This window comes from Carcharhinus amblyrhynchos, unplaced genomic scaffold (assembly GCF_965287045.1).
Source record: "Carcharhinus amblyrhynchos unplaced genomic scaffold, sCarAmb.v2.hapA scaffold_82, whole genome shotgun sequence".
NCBI classification, from domain to species: Eukaryota; Metazoa; Chordata; class Chondrichthyes; order Carcharhiniformes; family Carcharhinidae; genus Carcharhinus; species Carcharhinus amblyrhynchos.
The window spans coordinates 332,061-356,508 of record NW_027649822.1 but is presented as its reverse complement, the minus strand read 5'-3'; the positions used below and the strand labels follow the sequence as shown (position 1 = coordinate 356,508).

At 47.2% G+C, this 24,448-nt stretch overlaps 2 protein-coding genes across 2 annotated transcripts in view; both read right to left on the bottom strand.

Moving 5' to 3' along the window:
- The window catches only part of LOC145337933 (uncharacterized), a 222,541-nt gene that overhangs the window by 148,618 nt on the left and 49,475 nt on the right, over positions 1-24,448 (bottom strand). The window lies entirely within an intron of this gene.
- LOC145337929 (NACHT, LRR and PYD domains-containing protein 3-like) overlaps positions 1-24,448 on the bottom strand; it is a 48,026-nt gene that overhangs the window by 11,608 nt on the left and 11,970 nt on the right. The window contains exons 6-7 of the mRNA XM_080182712.1: positions 16,360-16,530; positions 2,066-2,236 (exon numbers count right to left, since the gene is read on the bottom strand). Of these exons, the coding sequence (XP_080038838.1) occupies positions 2,066-2,236; positions 16,360-16,530 (342 nt within the window). The remainder of the gene's footprint in view (positions 1-2,065; positions 2,237-16,359; positions 16,531-24,448) is intronic.

Sequence of the window (24,448 nt, the reverse complement as noted above, 5' to 3'; positions counted from 1 at the left end):
CACATTTTGTGGATTGTGGGAGGAAACAGGAGCACCCAGAGGAAACTCCGCACAGAAACAAGGAGAATGTGAAAACTTCAGTCGCCCAAGGCTGGAATGAATCCAGGTCCCTGATGCTGTGAGGCAGCAGTGCCAACCACGGTGCCACATCTTCACTTAATCTAATACAAATTAGCAATGGCTGGAACAACATTTGCTGCTGTTTTTCAAATGAAAGGAATCTATTTCTGCTGGAAAGGCCACACATTTACACATCACCATGTCTAAAACAGCTTGTTTTGTGATTGACACTGGAACGTGCTTCTCCAGGAAATACATTCTGTGAACTAATCTTCTATTCAACTTTTGACAATCTGAGCGATTTATACAGTAAATGGAAGAACCCACAGGAACATTGACCTACAGAGGGATCTGTGTGTACAAGTCTACAGATCCCTGAAATGGCAACTCAGGTGGATGAGGTGGTCAAGAAGGCAGACAGCATACTTGTCTTCATCGACTGGCATATCGAGTATAAAAGTTAGCAAGTTATATTACATCGGTATGAAACTTTGGTTGGCCACATTTGAATATTGCTTGCAATTCTGTTCACCTCACTACCAGAAGGATGGGGATGCTTTGGAGAGGGTGTAAAGAAGGTTCACCCGGTCAAGGAGGCCATGGAGGGTTAAGATATAAGAAGAGGTTGGATAAACACGGATTGTTTTCACTACAAAAAGGGAGGCTGAGGGGTGACCTGATGAAGGTCTACACAATTATGAGAGGCATCGACATGGTGGACAGTCAGAGACTTTTCTCCAGGGTGGAATGGTCAACTACAAGAGGGCACAGGATGATGGTGAGAGGGGCAAAGTTTAGGGGAGATGTGTGGGGAAGGTTTTCACAGAGCGGTGGGTGCCTGGAATGCACAGCCAATGGAGGTGGTGGAAGCAGGCATGTTACCAACGTTCAACACACATCTTTATAGACACACGAACAAGGAATGAACAGAGGAATAGAAACTGCAAATGGGCAGTAAGTACTGGGTCTGAATAAGGAGTCAGGCTTGGTGGGCCGAAGGGCCTGTTACTGTGTTGTGTGGCTCTTTGTTCTTCTTTGTAAATGAAAATTGAAATCACCCGTGATTATTGCAGTTTGTTTTTACAAGGCCCCATTATTTTTCCTGTGTACTGTGTCAGAGATTCTGAATATTGTTAGGGGTGATTAAATGATTCTCACAAGCGATCTTTTAACTTTGTTAATTCTTATCTTTACCCAAACTGATTCTGTATCTTGATCATTGGAACTAAGTTCACCTCTCGCTGCTGTATTGTCATCTGTTACTAACAGCGAGACTCCACCACCATGTCCTGTCCTCCATTTACTGTCATCTATTCACTCTCCCCCCTTTCACAAGTCAATGGATGCTGTGTCCAAGGAGAGCCCTGCACATCTGAGGAGAACATAAGAAATAGGAGCAGGAGTAGGCCATCTAGCCCTTCGAGCCTGCCCCGCCATTCAATAAGATCATGGCTGATCTGAAGTGCCTCAGTTCCACTTTCCCACCTTCTCCCCATAATCCTTAATCCCCTTGCCTACCAAAATCCTATCTACCCGCGTCTTAAATATATTTAGTGAGGTAGCCTCCACCACTTCAACGGGCAGAGAATTCCAGAGATTCACCACCCTTTGAGTGAAGAAGTTCCTCCTCAACTCCATTCTAAACTGCCCCCCCTTTATCTTGAGGCTGTGCCCCCTAGTCCTACTATCCTTTCTGAGCGGGAAGAGTCTCTCCACCTCTATCCTATCCATCCATTTCATCATCTTGAGGAGGAGGAGAGAACCTCAGAGGATGCACCATAACATTATTCCCCCACACCCTCAACATAAGGATCTGTGGGACTGACATCCCATTGCTCAGGGATCAGAGAGAGAAACAACAGGAGTCAGAGGAAAAACAATTTTCCTTATTCATAACTGACCCCAATAGTAATGGGCAGTGTTTTTTATACAAATACCAGTGGTGAAATTATATTGTTGAATATTCAGTTATTATAAACACAATCTCTCACAGTCTGTTACTTACTCCAGTTTCTGTATTTTACAGTCCGGATTCCTCAGAGCCACAGACAGCTGTTTCACTCCTGAATCTCCCAGATTATTGTAACCCAGATTCAGATCTATCAGCGAGCGGTTTGTACTGAGAGCAGAGACCAGGTCCTCGGCACAAGAATCAGTGAGATCATTATATTTCAGACTGGAGATCAGAGAGAGAAAAATAACAGGAATCAGGGTAAATTCACAGTGTTTTTAAGAATAAGATCATTAACATAAGAACATAAGAAATAGGAGCAGGAGTAGGCCATCTAGCCCTTCGAGCCTGCCCCGCCATTCAATAAGATCATGGCTGATCTGTCGTGGCTCAGTTCCACATTCCCGCCCTCTCCCCATAACCCTTAATCCCCTCTCTTATCAAAAACCCATCAACCCACCTCTTAAAAATATTTAGCGAGGCAGCCTCCACCACTTCAACGGGCAGAGAATTCCAGAGATTCACCACCCTTTGAATGAAGAAGTTCCTCCTCAACTCCGTTCTAAACCACTCCCCCCTTTATCTTGAGGCTGTGCCTCCTAGTCCTACTGTCCTTTCTGAGCGGGAAGAGCCTCTCCACCTCTATCCTATCCATCCCATTCATCATCTTACATGTCTCAATGAGATCTCGCCTCATTCTTCTAAACTCTAACGAGTACAAGCCCAGTTTATTCAGCCTCTCCTCATAGTTCAACCCCCTCAACTCCGGTATCAGCCTAGTAAACCTCCTCTGCACTCCCTCCAAGGCCAAAATATCCTTGCGTAAGTGCGGCGACCAAAACTGCACACAGTACTCCAGCTGCGGCCTCACCAGTGCCATATATTTTTAACAATAATAATGTACAGTGTGGGACATTCAAGAAACACAACTTCAGTTCATACAGAAGACAAAATTATATTAATGCTGTAAATCTGAAATATGTATAAATATGTTGGAAACTCTCATCAGGACAGATAATATCTGTGAAGATAGAAACAGATTTAGTTTCAGTTCAATCAGCTTAAATTAGAACTTGGAAGTAGCAGTGAATTAAATTGTTTGAAGTGACTGGGAGCTGGGATGGGTGGGTAACAAGGAAAGAACAAAATGGAAGTGCCGGAGTGATTAAATGACAAAAAGGACGATGGTGAAACAGAAAGCAGAGAACAGTACAGCACAGTACAGGCCCTTCGGCCCCCGATGTTGTCCCGAACTATGTCCAATCCCAAGATCAAGCTATCCCACTCCCTATCATTCTGGTGTGCTCCATGTGCCTATCCAATAACCGCTTGAAAGTTCCTAAAGTGTCCGACTCCACTATCACAGCAGGCAGTGCATTCCACACCCCAACCACTCTCTGAGTGAAGGATCTACCTCGGACATCCCTCCTATATCTCCCACCATGAACCTTATAGTTATGCCCCCGAGTAACAGCTACATCCACCTGAGGAAAAGAGTCTCTGACTACAGATCCTGTACCATAAAGTCCAGGATTCCCATGTCCTCATCCTGAGATAAGGTCAGAGCCTCAGGAATGGAGTGTATGGTGGGGTTGAAGATGATGAGAGAGAAACCTTTTTCACACTGCCAGTGGTTCGGGTCTGGAATTACAGCCGGGAAGTGTGGTGGAGGGAGGCTGATTCGAGGCATCACAGAGGGCAGTCAATGAACATTCAAATGAAACAATGTGTAAAGATACGAGGAGAAGGCAGGAGAATGAGACAAATTCCTAATACTAGTTTGGGGAGCCGGGGCAGACACATTTCACCTCGTGGTGCTCGGCAATAATTCTGTGAAGATAATGGTTGGAAATGTATCGATATTTTAACTGGAAGCTGGTGATGTTGCAGTGTTAACAGGGTTAGATAATTTAACCAGTGTCCATTAAGGGCCATTGGTATCTCTCTCAGGTAGAATCACAGAATCGTTACAGAGCAGGGGACCATTCGGCCCACGCTGTCTGCACTGACTCTCTAAATCAGCAATTTACTGAGCCGTTGATGTCGTCTATATGGATTTCAGTAAGGCGTTTGACAAAGTCCCTCGTGATAGGTTGGTTGCAAAGATTAAGGCTCCTGGGATACAAGGTCAGGTATCTAGATGGGTTGAGAACAGGCTTGCTAAGAGGAGTCAGAGAGTAGTAGTGGAGGGGTCCTTTTCTAGCTGGAGGTCTGTCACTAGTGGTGTGCCGCACGGCTCGGTACTGGGACCTCTTCTCTTTGTAGTGTATATAAATGATTTAGAAGAGGAAGTAGGTGGTGTGATCAGCAAATTTGCTGATGACACCAAGATGGCTGGATCGGCAGGCAGTGAGGAGCAGTGTCTGGCAATACAGCAGGATATTGATAGGCTGGTATATTGGGCAGATACATGGCAAATGGAGTTTAATCCGGATAAATGTGAGGTGATGCATTTTGGCCGGAATAATGTAGGGGGAAGTTATATGATAAAGGGTAAGCCTATAAAGAGTATAGAAACGCAGCGAGACCTGGGGGTGCAAGTGCACAAGTCTTTGAAGGTGGCAGTACAAGTGGAGAGTGTGGTGAAGAAAGCCTGTGGTATGTTAGCCTTTAAAGGAAGGGGTATAGAATATAAGAGCTGGAGTCTAATGTTGCAGTTGTATAGAACGTTGGTCAGGCCGCATTTGGAGTCCTGCGTCCAGTTCTAGTCGCCTTACTACCAGAAGGACGTGGAGACTTTGGAGAGAGTGCAGAGGAGGTTTACCAGGACGTTGCCTGGTACGGAAGGACTGGATTATGAGGAAAGATTGAGCAAATTGGCACTGTTTTCCCTTGAAAGACGCCGACTGAGGGGGGATCTAATGGAGGTATAGAAGATTATGAAGGGTATAGATAAACAGTGGTAAGCTATTTCCTATGTTAGAGACACACAGTACGAGGGGGGCACAGGCTTAGGGTGAGGGGGAAGAGGTATAACACGGATATTAGAGGGAGGTTTTTCACAAAGAGGGTAGAGGGGGTATGGAATGCTCTGCCAAGGTGGTGGACACAGGCACGCTGGAGTTGTTTAAGAGTAACTTAGACAGGCACAAGTAGGTTGGAGATGGGAGGATTTAGGAAATTGTTTCAAATAAGGTTCATTAGCATTGGGACGTCCCTGGTAACGTATAAGGATGCGGAATGATACTAATGTTTTTCTCTTTTGATTCACAGGTTTTAAGTCGGTCCGCCTTGTTGTCCAATGAGGGGCATACACGCGATGGGTCATACGAGGGCTGCTGTTGGTTGTTCGAGATTGGCCTAGTACTTCATGTCGTTAGTGTGTGCTTAAACTGGACCAGATGCTGGGCAACACAACAGCTCAGTGACTATCACTGTTTGCTGTGCAGACACATGGATTTGGGCCGGTGTCTGTGGGAGTTTGCGCATTCTCCCCGTGCTTGCGTGGGTTTTCTCCGGGTGCTCCAGTTTCCTCCCACACCCAAAAGATGTGCTGTTAGGCTGATTGGAGGTAATAAATTGTCCCTAAATTAGTTTCCCTCAATGTGGAAAGCCATAAACAACAGGAGGGGGGACTGGTAATGTTAAAATGGCGGCGCGGGCTTGTTGGGCCGAAGAGCTTGTTTCCCGGGCTGTTTTTGTTCTTTGTTATTCCCCCAAATTCTCCCGGTAACCCTGCACATTCTTCCTTTTCAGATAATAATCCAATTCCCTGTGGAAATTTTCAACTGAACGTGTCTCCACCACACTCTCGGACAGTGAATTCCAGCCGTTAACCACTCGCTGCAGGGGATGTCCCAGTTCAGGCAATGCTGGCACCAGCAGCAATTTCATAGGCAGCAGCTCTGGAGAGAGCAGTGAGGAAGGCCTGGTTACTGAACACAGGGCTGAAATAGGAGGAGGAAGGTTAAACTCAATTCAATGATGCACTTGGCAACACTTGGTCGTGTTCCCCAAGGCTACGTGAGTTTGGAGCAAATTTCTGTTCTCTCAGGGCTGGAGAGTATCTGCCACATCAATCCAAGTATAACGGGATGGAGATTGCCAGAGACCTGAGCAGGCGTGGGTTATATGGGTGCAGTGAGGCAAAAGGATAATAACTTGCTATGTTCTGACAAGGTGGTGAAGCATCTTATAACATGTAAGCTGAGGCATATGGGGTCGAATGAGAATGAAATTGAAATTATAGAAAGGTCATCCCCACACAGACACAGGAAATGCCCAGACAGCAGCATCGACTGTCAGAGACATGTCAGCCACTCTGCAGCGTTCTGGTTAGTCAGATAACTCTTGCACTGTGAGAATGGGATAGTCACAGGCTTTCCCTGTGTAGACACGATGGTCAGTCAGGTTGTCACCAGCACAGACTTGTGTCTTTGATGGGAGAGTGTGATAGTGTACAAATGAAGCAGTGGCCTGATGAGAAAAATGGTCAAGTATTTAAAATGATAGAGTAAAGACAGCAGACCAAGCCAACTCAAAATGCCAGACCCCTGTAAAACTGACTGACTCTGAACAAAGAAATGACTACAACCAGTGAAGGCCAAATGCTTGGCCTCAGTCGGCCTTTACACAGTTGACTCCATATACTTTGAGATAACATACGGGACATTAGATAAGGTCGGGAAGGAGGGAGTCACAGAACCTGTTCATTACAGAAAACAAGGCATGAAGGAGTCACAGAAACAAGGTCGGGGATGAGTGAGTCACAGAATTTGTTTTGTTCAATGTACCACTGCTTGTATTACTAACATGTACGCTGATAAGAAAATGTATAATTATTGAATAGAACCTTGTCGTGGGTGCAGTCTTGGGATAGAGTCAGCAGTTTGTGCGGACTGCTCTCTGTTTCCAAGATTCAGCCATAAACTGCATGCAGTTTTGTGACAATAAAAACTATTTGCTTTTCTAAAAATCAACCTTTGTTAAGTTTAATTATCACAACTCGGGAAATGAGAAATTCTCCAGTACAACAAGAGTAACAATGGGCCTTCACGTGCCTGTAGAAGAGAGCACGAAAGGACAGGAAATGAGTTAAAAATGCTGACAACGTCCAGATCTTGTAATCCTTACACCTAGAATTCACAGTGCTGGAGGTGGGAGAACAGCAGATTGCGTGGGAAATCACTGATTGTGATATTTGTTGTGGAGATCAGAGTGAGCAGTTGAATGTATGGGTACAGGAGACTCTCTGGCACACAGAGCTCGTTCACCCATCACTGGTAACATGGAACCAACTGAAGGATGTATTGGAATGTACATTTTATTACAAACATACTGAATATTGAAGGATATTGAATTCGATAGTGGAGCAGGCTCGAAGGGCCGAATGGCCGAATTCTGCTTCTAGTTTCTATTTTAATCATGTTTCTATGCAGGTTATACTGTCTGCACCGTGCTATCTGTACCCGGTTTCCTTTATTGTTACTGAAGCAGTATAATTTATATAGATGATCTGGAGGAGGGAACCGAGTGCAGGGTGTCGAAATTTGCTGATGACACCAAGATTGGGGGAAAGGCAAATTGTGCGGAGGGTGTGGAGAGTCTGCAGAAGGATCTAGATAGGCTGGGCGAATGGGCCAGGAAATGGCAAATGGAATTTAATGTTGGCAAGTGTGAGGTGGTCCACTTTGGTAGGAAGAATGGTAGGAAGGACTATTACTTACGTGGCGAAAAACTGCAGCAGGCGACGGTGCAGAGGGACCTCGGGGTCCTTGTGCATGAGTCGCAAAAACCCAGCTTGCAGGTGCAGCAGGTGGTCAGGAAGGCGAATGGGATGCTGGCCTTCATAGCGAGGGGGATTGAATATAAAAGTAGGGAGGTCTTGCTGCAGCTGTATAGGGCATTGGTGAGGCCGCAGCTGGAGTACCGTGTGCAGTTTTGGGCGCCGCACCTGCGCAAGGATATTTTGGCCCTGGAGGGAGTGCAGAGGAGGTTTACTAGGCTGATACCGGAGTTGAGGGGGTTGAGCTATGAGGAGAGGCTGAATAAACTGGGCTTGTACTCGTTAGAGTTTAGAAGAATGAGGGGAGATCTCATTGAGACGTATAAGATGATGAATGGGATGGATAGGATAGAGGTGGAGAGACTCTTCCCGCTCAAAAAAGACAGTAGGACTAGGGGGCACAGCCTCAAGATAAAGGGGAGGCGGTTTAGAACGGAGTTGAGGAGGAACTTCTTCACTCAAAGGGTGGTGAATCTCTGGAATTCTCTGCCCGTTGAAGTGGTGGAGGCTGCCTCGCTAAATATTTTTAAGAAGCGGGTTGATGGGTTCTTGATAAGAGAGGGGATTAAGGGTTATGGGGAGAGGGCGGGAAAGTGGAACTGAGCCACGACAGATCAGCCATGATCTTATTGAATGGCGGGGCAGGCTCGAAGGGCTAGATGGCCTACTCCTGCTCCTATTTCTTATGTTCTTATGTTCTAATTGACATCATGTTGATTTTAATCTGAACTAATGCAGTGTTCTGTTGTTTCAGTGTTCCCCTGGGATGGCAGAGTAGAGCTTGACTGTGGGTGATTGACAGGTTATGTCATGTGACTGAGGGACAGCTATTTTTCACAGAACATTCTAGTTTTCATTCTGCTTTCAGAAGCTGCTTGAAGTTAAGACAAACAGCAGTGCTGTTTCCCTCTCTGAAGTTGGAGTTTTTGCTGTTGAAGTGTTGCTGTGTTGGAAGCTGTCAGAGACTGGGGTTACCTCTCTGCGATTGGGCTGTTCGGAGGTTAAATCCTTCTCTGAAAACAATTGTCGGTTGGCTGTCTGGAATTGTTAAAAAGCTGGAAAATCGGCAACACGTGAGCATACTTGTTTTTGTGCTAACCAATGTTAATGACACCTGTCCCCCTGTAAGCTTGTGAATGGTTCCTCAGAGTCACCGTTACATTATTCCCCTACACCCACGGCACAAAAATCAATGTGATTGACATTACATTGCTTTGGGATCTGAGAGAGAAATAACAGGGATTAGTGAAGATTCAGGTTCTGGTTCATAACTTCCAATCCCTGGGCCTTTATAAAGGTTTTCAGCACAGAAAGAGGCCCTTCGGCCCACCGTGTCTGTGTCAGCCATCAAGCACCAATCTATTCTAATCCATTACCAGCACTTGCTCCATAGCCTTGTACGCTGCAGCATTTCAAGTGCTTGTCTGAATGCTTCTTAAATGTTGAGAGTGTTCCTGACTCCACCACCCTTTCAGACAGTGAGATCCAGATTCCCACTACCCTCTGGGTGAAAAAACATTTCCACAGAACCAGAGAATCCCCACTGTGCAGAAGGCTCCCAATCGCCCCATCCACTCTACACTGACTCTCCGAAGATGCATCTTAACCAGGCCCACACAACTGCTTATCACTGGACATTTACCATGGCAAATCCACCAAAACTACACATCTTAGGACACTAAGGGATAATTTAGCATGGTCGATCCACCTAACCTACACATCTTTGGACTGTGGGAGAAACCAGAGTACCTGACAGAAACCCGCACACACGGGGAGACCGTGCAAACTCCACAGGCAGTCGCCAGAGGCTGGAATTAAACAAAGGTCCCTGATGTTGTGAGGCAGCAATGCTAACCACTGAGTCATCTTCAATTCTCCTCTGGAACTTCTGTTCAATGCCTTAAATCAATACAACTGGTTACTGCCCCCTAAAACAAAGGAGAAAGATTTCTTTCTATAATTTGATAGAACTCCACATGGTTGTCCCCCAGCCTTCCCTGTCTGAGTAAAACACCAGGAACATTGACATACAGAGGGATCTGTGCGTACTTGTCCACTGATCCCTGAAAGTGGTAACACAGGTGGATAACTTGGTCAACAAGGCATGCAGCATGCTCGCTTCACTGGCCGGGACATCGAGTATAAAAGTTGGCAAGTTATGTTACAGCTGTATTAAACTTTAGTTAGGCCCAATATGGAATATTGAGTGCAGTGCTGATCACCAGACAACCAGAAGGATGTGGATGCTTTGGAGAAGGGGAGAGTGAATAGATGACAGTAAATGGAGGACAGGACATGGTGGTGGAGTCTTGCTGTTAGTAACAGATGATGTAAGTAGAGAGAGTTGAACTTAGTTCCAATGATCAAGATGCAGAATCAGTTTGGGTACAGATAAGAATTAACAAAGTTAAAAGATCACTTGTGGGAATCATTTATAGGCCCCTAACAATATTCAGAACCAAAGAAGGTTTACAAGGATGTTGCCTGGTCTGGTTAAGGTATGAAGAGAAGTTGAATAAACTCGGATTGTTTTCACTGGAAAGACAGAGGCTGAGGGGTGACCTGATAGAGGCAGATATATGGTTGATAGTTGGAGTCTTTTCCCCAGGGTGAAAAGGTCAACTACAGGACGGGACAGTTTGAAGGCAAGAGGGGGAAAGTTTAGAGGAGATGTGCGGGGAAAGTTTTCACAGAGGGTGGTGGGTGCCTCGAATGCACAGCCAGTGAAGTTGACAGAAACAGGCACGTTCCCAATGTTCAAGGTTTATCTCGATAGAAACATGAACGGGAGTATGATGTGGGAGCTGGTGGACCCCAGGGTCCTTCCCAGTGACCATGTCTGTAGTAAGTGCAGGTTGCTGGAGGAGCTCCAGCTCAAAGTAGATGAGCTGGCCTCTGAGCTACAGACACTGAGGCTCATCAGGGGGAGAGAGGGTGCCATTGATAATGGGGTGCAAGTGACATCCACCCCCCCTAGACTGGCTAACTGTAAGGGTCAAGAGCAAGAGGGGGCTGCTGGGAGGAGGAGGAGGAGGAGGGGGGGAGAGAGAGAGAGAGGAGGCCTCAGCCTCTTAATCTGCATAACAGGTTTGAGGTTCTTGCTTCCAGTCTGGAAGAGGACGAGGCAGGTGAGGTTGGTGAGCAAACTGCACACGGTACAGTGATGCAGCAGGACAAGAAGGGGAAAAGGAACGTAGTAGTGATTGGGGATAGTGGGGTGAAGGGTATTGACACTGTCCTTTGTCACAATGACAAAGTGCACAGAAGGGTGTGTTGTCTGCCTGGTGCTCGGGTACAGCATGTCGCAGCTGGGCTGCAGAGGAACCTGGAGTGGGAGGGTGAGAATCCGGTCGTTGTGGTACATGTGGGTGCCGACGATGTGGGCAAAATGCAAACTGAGGATCTGGGGAGGGTGTATGAGAAGCTGGGAATGGAATTAAAAAGTAGAACTGACATGGTTGTCATCTCTGGGCTACTGCCTGAACCGTGTGCAGATGGGCGTAGGGTTGACAGGATTAAGGAAGTGAATGGGTGGCTCAGAGATTGGTGTGGGAGGAATGGGTTTGAATTTATGAGGCATTGGCACCAGTATTGGGGTAGGTGGGACCTGTTCGGGCGGGATGGGGTTGGTCTGAACCGTGCTGGGACCAGAGTGCTGGCGAATCGTGTAAAGAGGACTGTAGACAGGGCTTTAAACTAATTGGGGCGGGGGGGGGTGAGAGTAGGTGACATTACAGGGTCTAAAGTCCAATTGGAGGTCTGTCACCAGTGGTGTGCCGCAGGGCTCAGTACTAGGACCTCTTCTATTTGTAGTATATATTAATGACTTGGAAGAGGGGGTAGGTGGTGTGATCAGCAAATTTGCTGATGACACTAAGATGGTTGGATTGGCGGGTACTGGGGAGCAGTGCCTGGCAATGCAACAGGACATAGACAGGCTGGTAGATTGGGCAGATAGATGGCAAATGGAATTTAATCCGGAGAAATGCGAGGTGATGCACTTTGGCCGGAATAATGTGGAGGGGAGTTATACGATAAAAGGTAGAACTATCCGGAGTATAGATACGCAGAGAGACCTGGGGGTGCAAGTGCACAAGTCCCTGAAGGTGTCGGTGCAGGTGCAGAATGTGACGAGGAAAGCGTATGGTATGTTAGCCTTCATAGGAAGGAGTATAGAATATAAGAGTAGGAGTCTGATGTTGCAGTTGTATAGAACGTTGGTTAGGCCTCACTTGGAGTACTGCGTCCAGTTCTGGTCGCCGTACTACCGGAAGGATGTAGAGATCCTGGAGAGAGTGCAGAGGAGATTTACCAGGATGCTGCCTGGTATGGAAGGGCTGTCTTACGAGGAAAGATTGAACGAACTTGGGCTGTTTTCCCTTGAGAGACGTCGGCTGAGGGGGGATCTAATAGAGGTTTATAAGATTATGAAGGGGATAGATAGAGTAAATGGTGGTAAGCTCTTTCCACTATTAGAAATGGATAGAACGAGGGGTCACGGGCTTAGGGTGAGGGGGGGCTAGGTATAAGACAAATATTAGAGGGCAGTTTTTCACGCAAAGGGTAGTGGGGATGTGGAATGCACTGCCGAGTAAGGTGGTGGAAGCAGGCACGCTAGGGTTGTTTAAGAGTCACTTAGACAGCCACATGAGCGGGCTACATATAGGGGGATACAGCAGGCCTTACTAAACATTGTAGGCTTGGGATTCCGTTTTTGCCTCAGGGATGTTACAGTTTTTGCTTGTTTAATAATGAATTTTTTGTCTCCACAGGCATTTAAGTCCACCTTGTTGACCAGCAAGGGGCATGCATGCGGCAGGTTGTAGTGGGCTGCTCTTGGATGTTGCTTCGGGAGTTGCCTATTGCTTCATGTCGTTAGTGTGCTTAAACTGGACCATCTCGAGGGCAACATGACAGCTCAGAGACTATCTCTGTTGCTGTGCGGACACATGGATTTGGGCCTGTGTCTGTGGGAGTTTGCGCGTTCTCCCCGTGCTTGCGTGGGTTTCCTCTGGGTGCTCCGGTTTCCTCCCACACCCCAAAGATGTGCTTTTAGGCTGATTGATTGGGTAACAAATTGTCCCTATATTGGACCTCCCTGATCCTCGCACATTAGGCGTAGACTAAAATCATGAATAGGTCACAGAGACAGTGGGACGGCGGCGCGGGCTCGTTGGGCCAAAGGGCCTGTTTCCCGTGCTGTGTTGTTCTTTGTTCTAAAGTTAAGGAGGCGGTACAGGTAAGGGTAGAGGCCGAGGATGTCCCAATAATAGAGGGAGTAGGGGGCGTGAGTATGGTTGGTGGCGTTCCGGCAAATAAGGTCCAGGTGAAGGCTGGGATGAAGGCACTTTATCTGAATGCGCGAAGCATTCGGAATAAAGTGGATGAGCTGGTGACGCAGATCAGCACAAATGGATATGATCTGGTGGCCATTACAGAGACGTGGCTGCAAGGTGACAGGGACTGGGAGATGAATGTACAGGGGTATCAAGTGTTTAGGAAGGATAGGCAGGAGGAAAGAGGGGGTGGCGTAGCTCTGCTGATTAAGGATAGCATCAGGGTGGTAGCAAGGGATGATATAGGAACCAAAGAGAAGAACGTGGAATCGTTGTGGGTGGAGATTAGGAACAGCAAAGGGAGGAGGACGCTGGTGGGTGTCGTCTGTAGGCCCCCGAATAATGATCTGGAGGTGGGGCGGGCTGTTAACGCGCAAATCAGTGCAGCGTGCAGGAATGGGACGGCCGTAGTTATGGGGGATTTCAATCTACATATTGATTGGTCGACCCATGTTGGACGCGGTGGGCTCAAGGAGGAGTTCTTGGAACGCTGCCGGGATAGTTTCCTGGAACAGTGTGTGTTGGAGCCGATGAGGGAGCGAGCTATCTTGGATCTGGTGCTATGTAATGAGGCAGGTAGAATTAGGGATCTTGTGGTGAAGGATCCTCTTGGGGAGAGTGATCATTGTATGGTGGAGTTTCTGGTGCAGATGGAGGGGGAGAAAGTGGGTTCCCGGACGCACGTCCTTTGTTTGAACAGAGGAGAGTACGGTAGGATGAGAGAAGAATTGGTGAATGTGGACTGGGGGAGCGCGTTGGAAGGTAGGTCTGCTGAGGAGCAGTGGAGGATCTTTAAGGAGATCTTTTTTGGTGCTCAGCAGAAATTTATTCCGATGGTCAAATAGGACCGTAGGAGGAGAGGTAATAAGCCGTGGATAACGAAGGAGGTGAAGGAAAGTGTTAAATTAAAAGCGGAGGCGTTTAGAGTAGCTAAGAGTAGTGGGCGAGAAGAGGATTGGGAGAGGTTTAAATGTCAACAGAGATTGACAAAGAAGTTGAGAAAGAAGGGTAGGAGAGACTATGAAGCTGGGCTAGCGCTTAATATAAAAAAGGATAGCAAGAGTTTTTACAAATATATAAAAAGGAAGAGGCTGGCTAGGGTGAACGTTGGTCCCTTAGAGGATGAGAAGGGGGACTTAGTGGTAGGGGATGGGGATATGGCTGAGGTCTTGAACAACTTTTTTGTTTCGGCCTTCACGGAGGAGGACGTGAATAATTTGCTGGATGTTAGAGATGGAAAGGTGGTAGGACTGGAGGGTCTCAATGACATTACTGTTACTAGAGAGGCGGTGCTCGACAGACTGGAGGGGCTGATTGTGGACAAGTCCCCAGGACCGGATGGAATGCATCCGAGGGTCCTGAAAGAAATGGCGGAGGTGATAGTGGATGCCTTGGTGGTTATTTTCCAGACGTCGCTGGATTCCGGGGAAGTGCCGGAAGATTGGAAAACGACTAATGTTACGCCGTTGTTTAAGAAGGGTGCCAGGCAAAAAGGCAGGGAATTATAGGCCGGTTAGTTTAACGTCTGTTGTAGGTAAAATGTTAGAATCCGTCATCAAGGAGGAAATAGCGAGGCATCTTGAGGGGAACTGCTTGATAGAGCAGACGCAGCACGGTTTCATTAAAGGGAAGTTGTGTCTGACAAATGTACTGGAGTTCTATGAGGAGGTGCCTAGGGCAGTGGATAGAGGAGAGCCGGTGGATGTGGTCTTTCTTGATTTTCAGAAGGCGTTTGACAAGGTACCTCACAAGATGTTATTGCAGAAGGTAAGGGGGCATGGAGTTGGTGGTAGGGTGTTAGCGTGGATAGAGGACTGGTTGTCAAATAGGAGGCAGAGAGTGGGGGTCAATGGTTGCTATTCGGATTGGCGGATGGTGACTAGTGGAGTGCCCCAGGGGTTGGTGCTGGGGCCTCAGCTATTTACCATTTATATAGATGATCTGGAGGAGGGAACAGAGTGTATGGTGTCGAAATTTGCTGATGACACCAAAATTGGTGGAAAGGCAAATTGTGCGGAGGGTGGGGAGAGTATAGAGAAGGATCTAGATAGGCTGGGCGAATGGGCCAGGAAATGGCAAATGGAATTTAATGTTGGCAAGTGCGAGGTGGTCCACTTTGGTAGGAAGAATGGTAGGAAGGATTATTACTTACATGGAGAAAAACTGCAGCAGGCGACGGTGCAGAGGGACCTCGGGGTCCTTGTGCATGAGTCGCAAAAACCCAGCCTGCAGGTGCAGCAGGTGGTCAGGAAGGCGAATGGGATGCTGGCCTTCATCGCGAGGGGGATTGAATATAAAAGTAGGGAGGTCTTGCTGCGGCTGTATAGGGCATTGGTGAGGCCGCAGCTGGAGTACTGTGTGCAGTTTTGGGCGCCGTACTTACGTAAGGATATTTTGGCCTTGGAGGGAGTGCAGAGGAGGTTTACTAGGCTGATACTGGAGTTGAGGGGGTTGAGCTATGAGGAGAGGCTGAATAAACTAGGCTTGTACTCGTTAGAGTTTAGAAGAATGAGGGGGGATCTCATTGAGATGTATAAGATGATGAATGGGATGGATAGGATAGAGGTGGAGAGACTCTTCCCGCTCAGAAAGGATAGTAGGACTAGGGGGCACAGCCTCAAGATAAAGGGGGGGCGGTTTAGAACGGAGTTGAGGAAGAACTTCTTCACTCAAAGGGTGGTGAATCTCTGGAATTCTCTGCCCGTTGAAGTGGTGGAGGCTGCCTCGCTAAACATTTTTAAGTCGCGGATTGATGAGTTTTTGATACGAGAGGGGATTAAGGGTTATGGGGAGAGGGTGGGAATGTGGAACTGAGCCACGACAGATCAGCCATGATCTTATTGAATGGTGGGGCAGGCTCGAAGGGCTAGATGGCCTACTCCTGCTCCTATTTCTTATGTTCTTATGAGACGAACAGAGGAATAGAAACTGCGAATGAGCAACAAGTACTGGGTCTGAATAAGAATGAGTCGCTGCCACAGGGTTGATGGGCCGAAGAGCCTGTGTCCGGGCAGAGCTGTGCACATCTGAGGAGGAGGAGAGAACCTCAGAGGGTGAACCATAACATTATTCCCCCACTCCGTCAACATAAGGATCTGTGGGACTGACATCCCATTGCTCAGGGATCAGAGAGAGAAGCAACAGGAGTCAGAGGAAAAACAATTTTCCTTATTCATAACTGACACCAATAGTAATGGGCAGTGTTTTTTATACAAATACCAGTTATGAAATTACATTGTTGAATATTCAGTTATTATAAACACAATCTCACACAGTCTGCTACTTACTGCAGTTTCTGTATTTTACAGTCCGGATTCCTCAGAGCCACAGACAGCCGTTTCACTCCTGAATCTCCCAGTTTATCGTTATCCAGATTCAGATCTATCAGTGAGCGGTTTGTACTGAGAGCAGAGGCCAGGTCCTCGGCACAAGAATCGGTGAGAGCATTACCCCAGAGACTGGAGATCAGAGAGAGAAAAATAACAGGAATCAGGGTGAATCCAGTGTTTTTAAGAATAAGATCATTAACAAGAATAATGTACAGTGCGGGACATTCAAGAAACACAACTTCAGTTCATAGAGAAGGCAAAATTATATTAATGCTGTAAATCTGAAATATGAATAAATATGTTGGAAACTCTCATCAGGTCAGGCAATATCTGTGAAGAGAGAAACAGATTTAGTTTCAGTTCAATTAGCTAAAATTAAAACTTGGAAATCGCAGTGAATGAAATTGTTTTAAGTGACAGGGAGCTGGGGATGGGCGGGTGACAAGGAAAGAACAAAATGGAAGTACCGGAGTGATTAAATGACAAAAAGGATGATGGTGAAAGGGAAGAGCACAGGATTCCCATGTCCTTACCCTGAGTCACAGGGAGGGACATGGGATGGTCAGTGGCTCAGGAATGGAGTGTGTGGTGGGGTTGAAGATGATGAGAGAGAAACCTTTTTCACACTGCCAGTGGTTCGGGTCTGGAATTACAGCCGGGAAGTGTGATGGAGGGAGGCTGTATCGAAGCAGTCAGAAAGGAATTAGATGATTATTTGAATATAAACAATGAGCGAGGATACGAGAAAAAGGCTGGAGAATGACACAAATTCCTAATGCTAATTTGGTGAGCTAGTACAGACACAATGGGCCAAATAGCCTCATTGTGCACCGTAACAATTCTGTGAAGATAATGGTTGGAAATGTATCGATATTTCAGCTGGGAGTTGGTGATGTTGCCGTGTGGACAGTGTTAGTAGCCACAGTCCTCAAACAAATATTAATATTTCTCTCCAATAGAGAGAGAGGCAATTTGTTACATGTAGCTTCAGGGTGACAGGTCTCCTGCTCCAGTCCTGAGGGAACAGAACCTCCCTCCAAACCGATATAGCCTTGAGAATTTCCAGGGAAGTGTCAGTGAGTTGGGTTTAATCTGCCTTCTGTCATTTCAGCCCTTTGTTCATTAACCAGGGCTCCCTCACTGCTCCCTTCAGAGCCTTTAAAAGTGCTGCTGGCTGCCTTTAAATCTGGTGCCAGCTTTGCCTGAATGGGATCTTCCCCTGCAGCCAGTGGTTAAGCTCTGGAACGACCAGAGCCCCGGAATAGATCACCAAACTTAAAAGAATGGGTCAAAGTACAGTGGGTGCAGTAGATGTTCATCTGTGATGAAAGAGTGTGAGAGTGTGTAAGAGGTCTGAACTGAACATATACGGACTAGGAGGCATTTGTCTTTACAGACCCAGCCTTAGACCGGTAAGAGGAGTAGCCCCCCCCCCCCCACGCGAAGATCAGGATGTTGAAATGGGTGTGGAGAAAGATGCCTGGGGTGTGATGTTCAGATGTGAGTCAGAAAGAACCTGAGTGGACAGTGTTCGTAGCCATTGTCCCCAATGAAATATCTGTATTTCTCTCCAATAGAGAGAGAGAGACAATTTGTTCCATGTAGCTTCAGGGACAAAACTTAATAAACATGGGCCAATGGGAGGAGATGGGCCTCCATGAACCCCACAGCCGGTACAAGGACCAAACCCTCAACATTAGCCTCATTCCACATCACACTCCAGACACCAAACCAACTGAACTAACCAACTCCACACATAACCAGAACGGGTACATTAATATCTGACAGGTTAGGGGAATCCGTCCACTCAGGCAGCACAGGCAGAATCACAGAATTGTTACAGAGCAGGAGGAGGCCACTCGGCCCATTGTGTCTGTACTGACTCTCCGAATGAGCAACTCACTAAGTGTCATTCCCTCACCTTCCCCCAAAACCCTGTGCATTCCAGAGCTTAACCACTGGCTGCAGGGGAAGATCCCATTCAGGCAAAGCTGGCACCAGATTTAAAGGCAGCCAGCAGCACTTTTAAAGGCTCTGAAGGGAGCAGTGAGGGAGCCCTGGTTAATGAACAAAGGGCTGAAATGGCAGAAGGCAGATTAAACCCAATTCACTGACACTTCCCTGGAAATTCTCAAGGCTATATCGGTTTGGAGGGAGGTTCTGTTCCCTCAAGACTGGAGGAGGAGACCTGTCACATCAACACAAGCAAGTCTGGATAGAAACTGCCGAGGGCCAGAGCAGGCAGCACATGGCTGCAGTGAGGCAGAGGGATCAATAACCTGATATGTTCTGACAAGGTGAGCGTTAAACTTACAGGCTGATATGTGAATAAGGATGAAAGAGAAATTGTGGAAAGAACATCTCCACCCAGACACTGGCAATGTCCAAACAGCAGCATCAATCTTCAGGAACATGTCAGCCTCTCTGTGAAGGGTTCCGGTCAGTCAGAGATGACTGCTGCACTGCCCACACTGAGTGACCATCCTGGTGGGCCCATGATGGGCAGTCTGGCAGCACCATAGGCTTGTGTGTGTCTTTGATGGGTGAGTAACAATGGAAATTTATGTGCTTGTAGAAGAGGGCACACAGCGTCAGAGAAGGAGCCAAGAGTGACAGTGTCTGGATTGTGTTATCCTTATGCCAATGGAAGATGAAGTGCTGGAGCTGGGAGACCTGGAGGCTGGGTGGGCAATCACTGATGGTGAGATGGGTTGTGGATCCAGAGAGAGTGAGTGAGTGAGTGATGGGCACAGGAGAGGCTCTGCTGCTGAGTCCAAAACCTGGTGCTTGTGTGTTCACCATTGGTCAGATGGAGCTCTGGGTTAGGAACAGTCTCCAGGACATGTTGGAATGTGCATTACCCTCTAACATCCTTCACTCTCTCACAAATCAACAGCTGTGGTGAGCGGGAGACGGGTGTGCAGCTCTGAAGATGAGGAGGGGTTGTCAGAGGATGGATTGTCATATTATTCCCCATAACGTCCGCCAGAGCAGATACTGTCTCACACGAGTAGCAAAGGGGTTACAATCTGGCAGCACAGGGCAGCACACAAACCCGAGCAGCTGATGGAGGCAGCAATAGCTGAGTTCACTCACACTCTTGAGGGGAGAGAGCAGAGCCAGCTTGTGGAAGGTGAAATGTGACTGGAGTCTTTAACAATGCAGCAGATACTGGAGCTGCAGTGTAAGGTATTTTAACATCCGGTGGAGTTTCCAAAGGCTGTGTGTATCCATACACAAAGGATGGGGGAGTCAATCCAGACCAGCAGTGTTACCATGTCTCAGGTATGAACACAAATAACATCCTCCACAGAGAGATTGGTGACCTTCATGGAGAGTCACATCCAGCCTCTCACCCACAGGAAATACACATGAGCTGCATGTTCTCACCACCTCCAGGAGCTCTGTGGGACACGGGCTGTGGGAGGGATGGGAAAATGTGCCTGGAGTCACTGTCAGGACTTCCCAGCTGAACAGGGAGTGTCCAGTTTGCCCTGAATGGATAGAGGAGTGGCTGCCTGCAGCATCTGGGAGCTCCTCTCAGGATGCCCCTGGTGTGGGCAGTGGGTCCTCTTCTGCTCCAACTGTGACACAAACACCTTACAAAACTATCATGTCGGAGACAACTCCAGCATCTGTACAGAGGATTCATAGTCAGCTGGATCCTTCCAGGACTCAGGAAATCCAAGGACAAAGACCACTGTCATCGAAATTCCCAGAGGAGAGAGATAAAGCTCCTGCCTGTAGCTCAGGGGAAAGTGTGGGGATGGGGGTGGTTGTCATGGTGGGGTTGCTTCCTTGGGTTTCACAGGGTTATACTTTGTTGTTACCGGACACTTTGTTATGTTTGTATTTTCAGTAAATTCAGAGATGGAACACCACTAAATAAATCCTTCACCATATTACTGGGTCTTTAACAGTTCACTGGGAATGTGAGATGGGAAATACAGCACTGAATGAGCCCAATACAATTCCAATGTCTTTGTTTCATGTAGTGACGGCTCCAGGGAAATTATAAAACATTCACAGAAACAGTAACAGTGCTGGAGATGGTGGGAGATTTATTACACTGAATGGCTGTGAGAGTTAAGGTCCATGGAAAACATGTCTGTATTACTGAATCTCCATCCTCCCTGACACATATCCCATGTCCCTGGCCTGTGGTCCATGGGGTTCCTCATCATGAAGCATCTGGTCAACATTGTATTGCATCACACTTTGTTCAAAGCTTCTCCACTCTAACTCCATAAGAACATAAGAAATAGGAGCAGGAGTAGGCCATCTAGCCCTTCGAGCCTGCCTCACCATTCAATAAGATCATGGCTGATCTGTCGTGGCTCAGTTCCACATTCCCGCCCTCTCCCCATAACCCTTAATCCCCTCTCTTATCAAAAACCCATCAACCCGCGTCTTAAAAATATTTAGCGAGGCAGCCTCCACCACTTCAACGGGCAGAGAATTCCAGAGATTCACCACCCTTTGAGTGAAGAAGTTCCTCCTCAACTCCGTTCTAAACCGCCCCCCCCCTTTATCTTGAGGCTGTGCCCCCTAGTCCTACTGTCCTTTCTGAGCGGGAAGAGCCTCTCCACCTCTATCCTATCCATCCCAGGTTGTAGAGAACACAGCACAACACCAGGACATTGAGACCCTCGCTGGGTATATTGAATAGTTCCACCAGATCTATCTTTACAATTCCTCTGGCCTGTGCAATGGTCACACAATTTGTCCTGTAGCAGCTGTTTTCTCTCTCCTCTGTGATGGTGTTTGGGTTACACACAGGCACAATTACCCATCCCTTCAGTGGGTAGCGCTGGTCTTTATTAATTATTTCAGGGGATGATGGTATCACGGGCAACGCAAACACTTGCAGCCCATCCCCAATTGCCCTTGAGAAGGAGGTGGTGAGCCATCTTCTTAAATTCTGCACAGCATCTGGTACAAAATCTGGCAGGCTTTTTCCTAGATTGGAGACAAATATCACGAGGGGCCACGAGCTTAGGGTGAGGGGGGAGAAGTATAATTTGGATATTAGAGGGAGGTTTTTCACACAGAGGGTTGTGGGGGTACGGAATGCACTACCAAGTAAGGTGGTGGAGGCAGGCACGCTGGACTTGTTTAAGGTTTACTTAAATAGGCACATGAGTGAAACAGGGATGGAGGGTTACAGGAAACGGTTTTAAATAAGGGTCAGAGCCTCGGGACGTTCCTGGAAATCTAATGTTACGTGTTGATGTTTTGTCTCTTTTACTCCGCAGGTGTGTCGGTCCACCTTGTTGTCTACTGAGGGGTATGCACACGGTGGGTCGTGCGTGGGCTGCTCTTGGATGTTTCGAGAGTGGCCTAGTACTTCACGTCGTTTGTGTGTGCTTAAACCTGGACCAGCAGATGGGCAGCACAACAGCTCAGTGACTATCACTGCTAGCTGTGCAGATACATGGATTTAGGCCTGTGTCTGTGGTAGTTTGTACATTCTCCCTGTGGTTGCGTGGGTTTCCTCCGGGTGCTCCAGTTTCCTCCCACACCCCAAAGATGTGCTCTTAGGCTGATTGGTGTAACAAATTGTCCCTAAACTATTCTCCCCTGAATCTGGTTTCCAATGGGGGTCCCATAAGCATAGACATGGGTCAAGGGTGGTGTGGGAAAAATACATTGTTAAGATGGCGGCACGGGCTCGTTGGGCCGAAGGGCCTGTTTCCCGTGCTTTGTTGTTCTTTGTAAAACTGTTTAGGAAGGGACATCCGGGATTCTGATCCCACATCAGTGATGGAAAAGCAATATATTCCAAGTCAGAATGGTGTGTGGTTTGGAAAGAAATCTGAAGCTGGATGGTGTTCCATCCTTCTGATATCCTTGCCCATCTCAGTGATGGATAGTGCCTGTTTGGATGATGCTGTCTCAGGAACCTTGGTGAGCTGCTCCATTCCACCTTGTGTGTGGTAAAATCCTGCCACTGTGTGTCAGTGGTAGAGACAGTCAATGTTTAATTTGGTGAATGGCCAGCTGATCCAGTGGCTCCTTTTCCCTGGATGAGCTTCTTCAGTGTTTCTGAAGGTGCATCAATCCAGCAAGATGAGCGGATTCCATCACACTGCTGACTTGTGCCTTCGAGACGGTGGGCAACAATTTGGGAGACAGGAGGCGAGTTCCTCATCTCCGAATTCCCAGGCTGTGATCTACCCTTGGAGCCACAGTGTTTACAGTTCAGTGTCTGTTCAATGGTCCCAGTGCACCCCCACCACTCAGGATGTTGCTGGTCGAGGATTCAGTGATGGTGCTGCCATTCAATGTAAAGGGAATATGGTTTTGATTCCCTTCTGTTGGAGATGATCCTTGCATTGTATTTGTGTAGTGAAACATTACTTGCCATTTATCAGGTTAAATCTGAATGTTCTTCAGACCTTAATGCACTAGCTCTGTTGAAGAGTCATCCAGATTTGAAGGGTTAGCTGTTCTCTCTCCACAGAAGCTGTCAGGATGCTGGGATTTTCCAGCATTTTCTGTTTTGTTCAGGTCTTGCTGTTTATGGACATGGACTGCTTCAGTATCTGAGGAATTGTGATCAGTACTGAGCATTGTACAATCATTAGTGAACATCCTCACTCTGACCTTCTCATGGAAGGAAGGACATTGATAAAGCAATTGAAGGTGGTTGGGCTTCAGACATCACCCTGAGGAACTCCTGCAGTGATGTTCATGAGGCACTGGAAGGATTCCACATTTTCTGATGATCAAGAGCAGACTGATGGAGTAGTAATTCACCAGATTGGATTTGTCCTGCTTTGTTCCCCATTGTCCGGTAGATCCAGTGTTGTAGCTGTACTGGAACAGCTTGGCTCGGGGAATGGCTAGTTATGGAGCACAATTCTTCAGTACCATTGCTGGGGTACTGCCAGGCTGACAGATTTTGCAGTATGCAGTGCCTTCAGTCATTTCTTTACCTCACATGCAGTGAATCAAATTGATATCTGTAATGTTGGGGACCTCAGGAGGAGGCTGAGATTAATCATTCTACTCAGCACTTCTGGCTGAAGGTGACACTGATGCTCTGGGTTCCCTCATCAGTAATGATGGAATTCTTGTGGCATGTTTATAGAATCATACAATTCCCACAGTGTAGGAGGAGGCCCTTTGGCCCATTGAGTCTTCACCAATTCTTTGAAAGAATATCATATCCAGACCCTATCTCTGTAACTCCACATATATGACCCATTAATCCCCCTAATCTACACACCCTGAGACATCTAGGACAACTTAGCATACCCAATCAACCGAACTTGCAGGTCTCTGGACTGTGGGAGAAAATTGGAGCACCCAGAGGAAACCCGCACAGACACTGGGAGAACGTGCAAACTCTACACATGATGTCACCCAAGACTGGAATTGAACCCTGGTCCCTGGCGTTGTGAGGCAGCAGCGTTAACCACTGTGCCACCGGGTCGCCTAATGTAAACGGCATGTCCAACATTTGTGGCATGTCTAACACGATTTCTGACTGGATATGGTAAGACAGTAAATCTCTAATCTGATCCATTGGTTTTGGTATGATGGAGCTCGGTCTATCATATGCTACATCCACTCTGTGGTCTGGTGGCCGTGTGCTGGAGCTTCACCAGGTTCACATCTCATTTTCAGGTAAAGCCAATTCTCATTTGTTGTTATATGTAAAGAAAATTAATCGTAGTAACAGTACTGGTTGCTGGGGAAAGTCCACAGTCAGCTTCCTATAAATGAAAAGGTACAGTTCACCTCTCCTGCCTGTTTCCTGTCTCTCAGATAACTTCATATCCAGCCTGCCTTTGTCTCTTTTATTTCAGGGTCTCCAACTTTGCTCCCAAGCTTATTGTGTGTTTACTAATAGTGGATATTGTTTTTAATAACACGAATACTGATAGCAATGGTATATTTAGTATCGCTATTTATGTTATTAAAAACAATGTCCATTATTAATAGGGACATGATTCAGACTATTCTGCACTGTGATTATTGCCATTGCCAGCTGAGCTGTGCCTTGAACTGCTGGGCTGTAAGCTCTGGAATTCTCTTCATA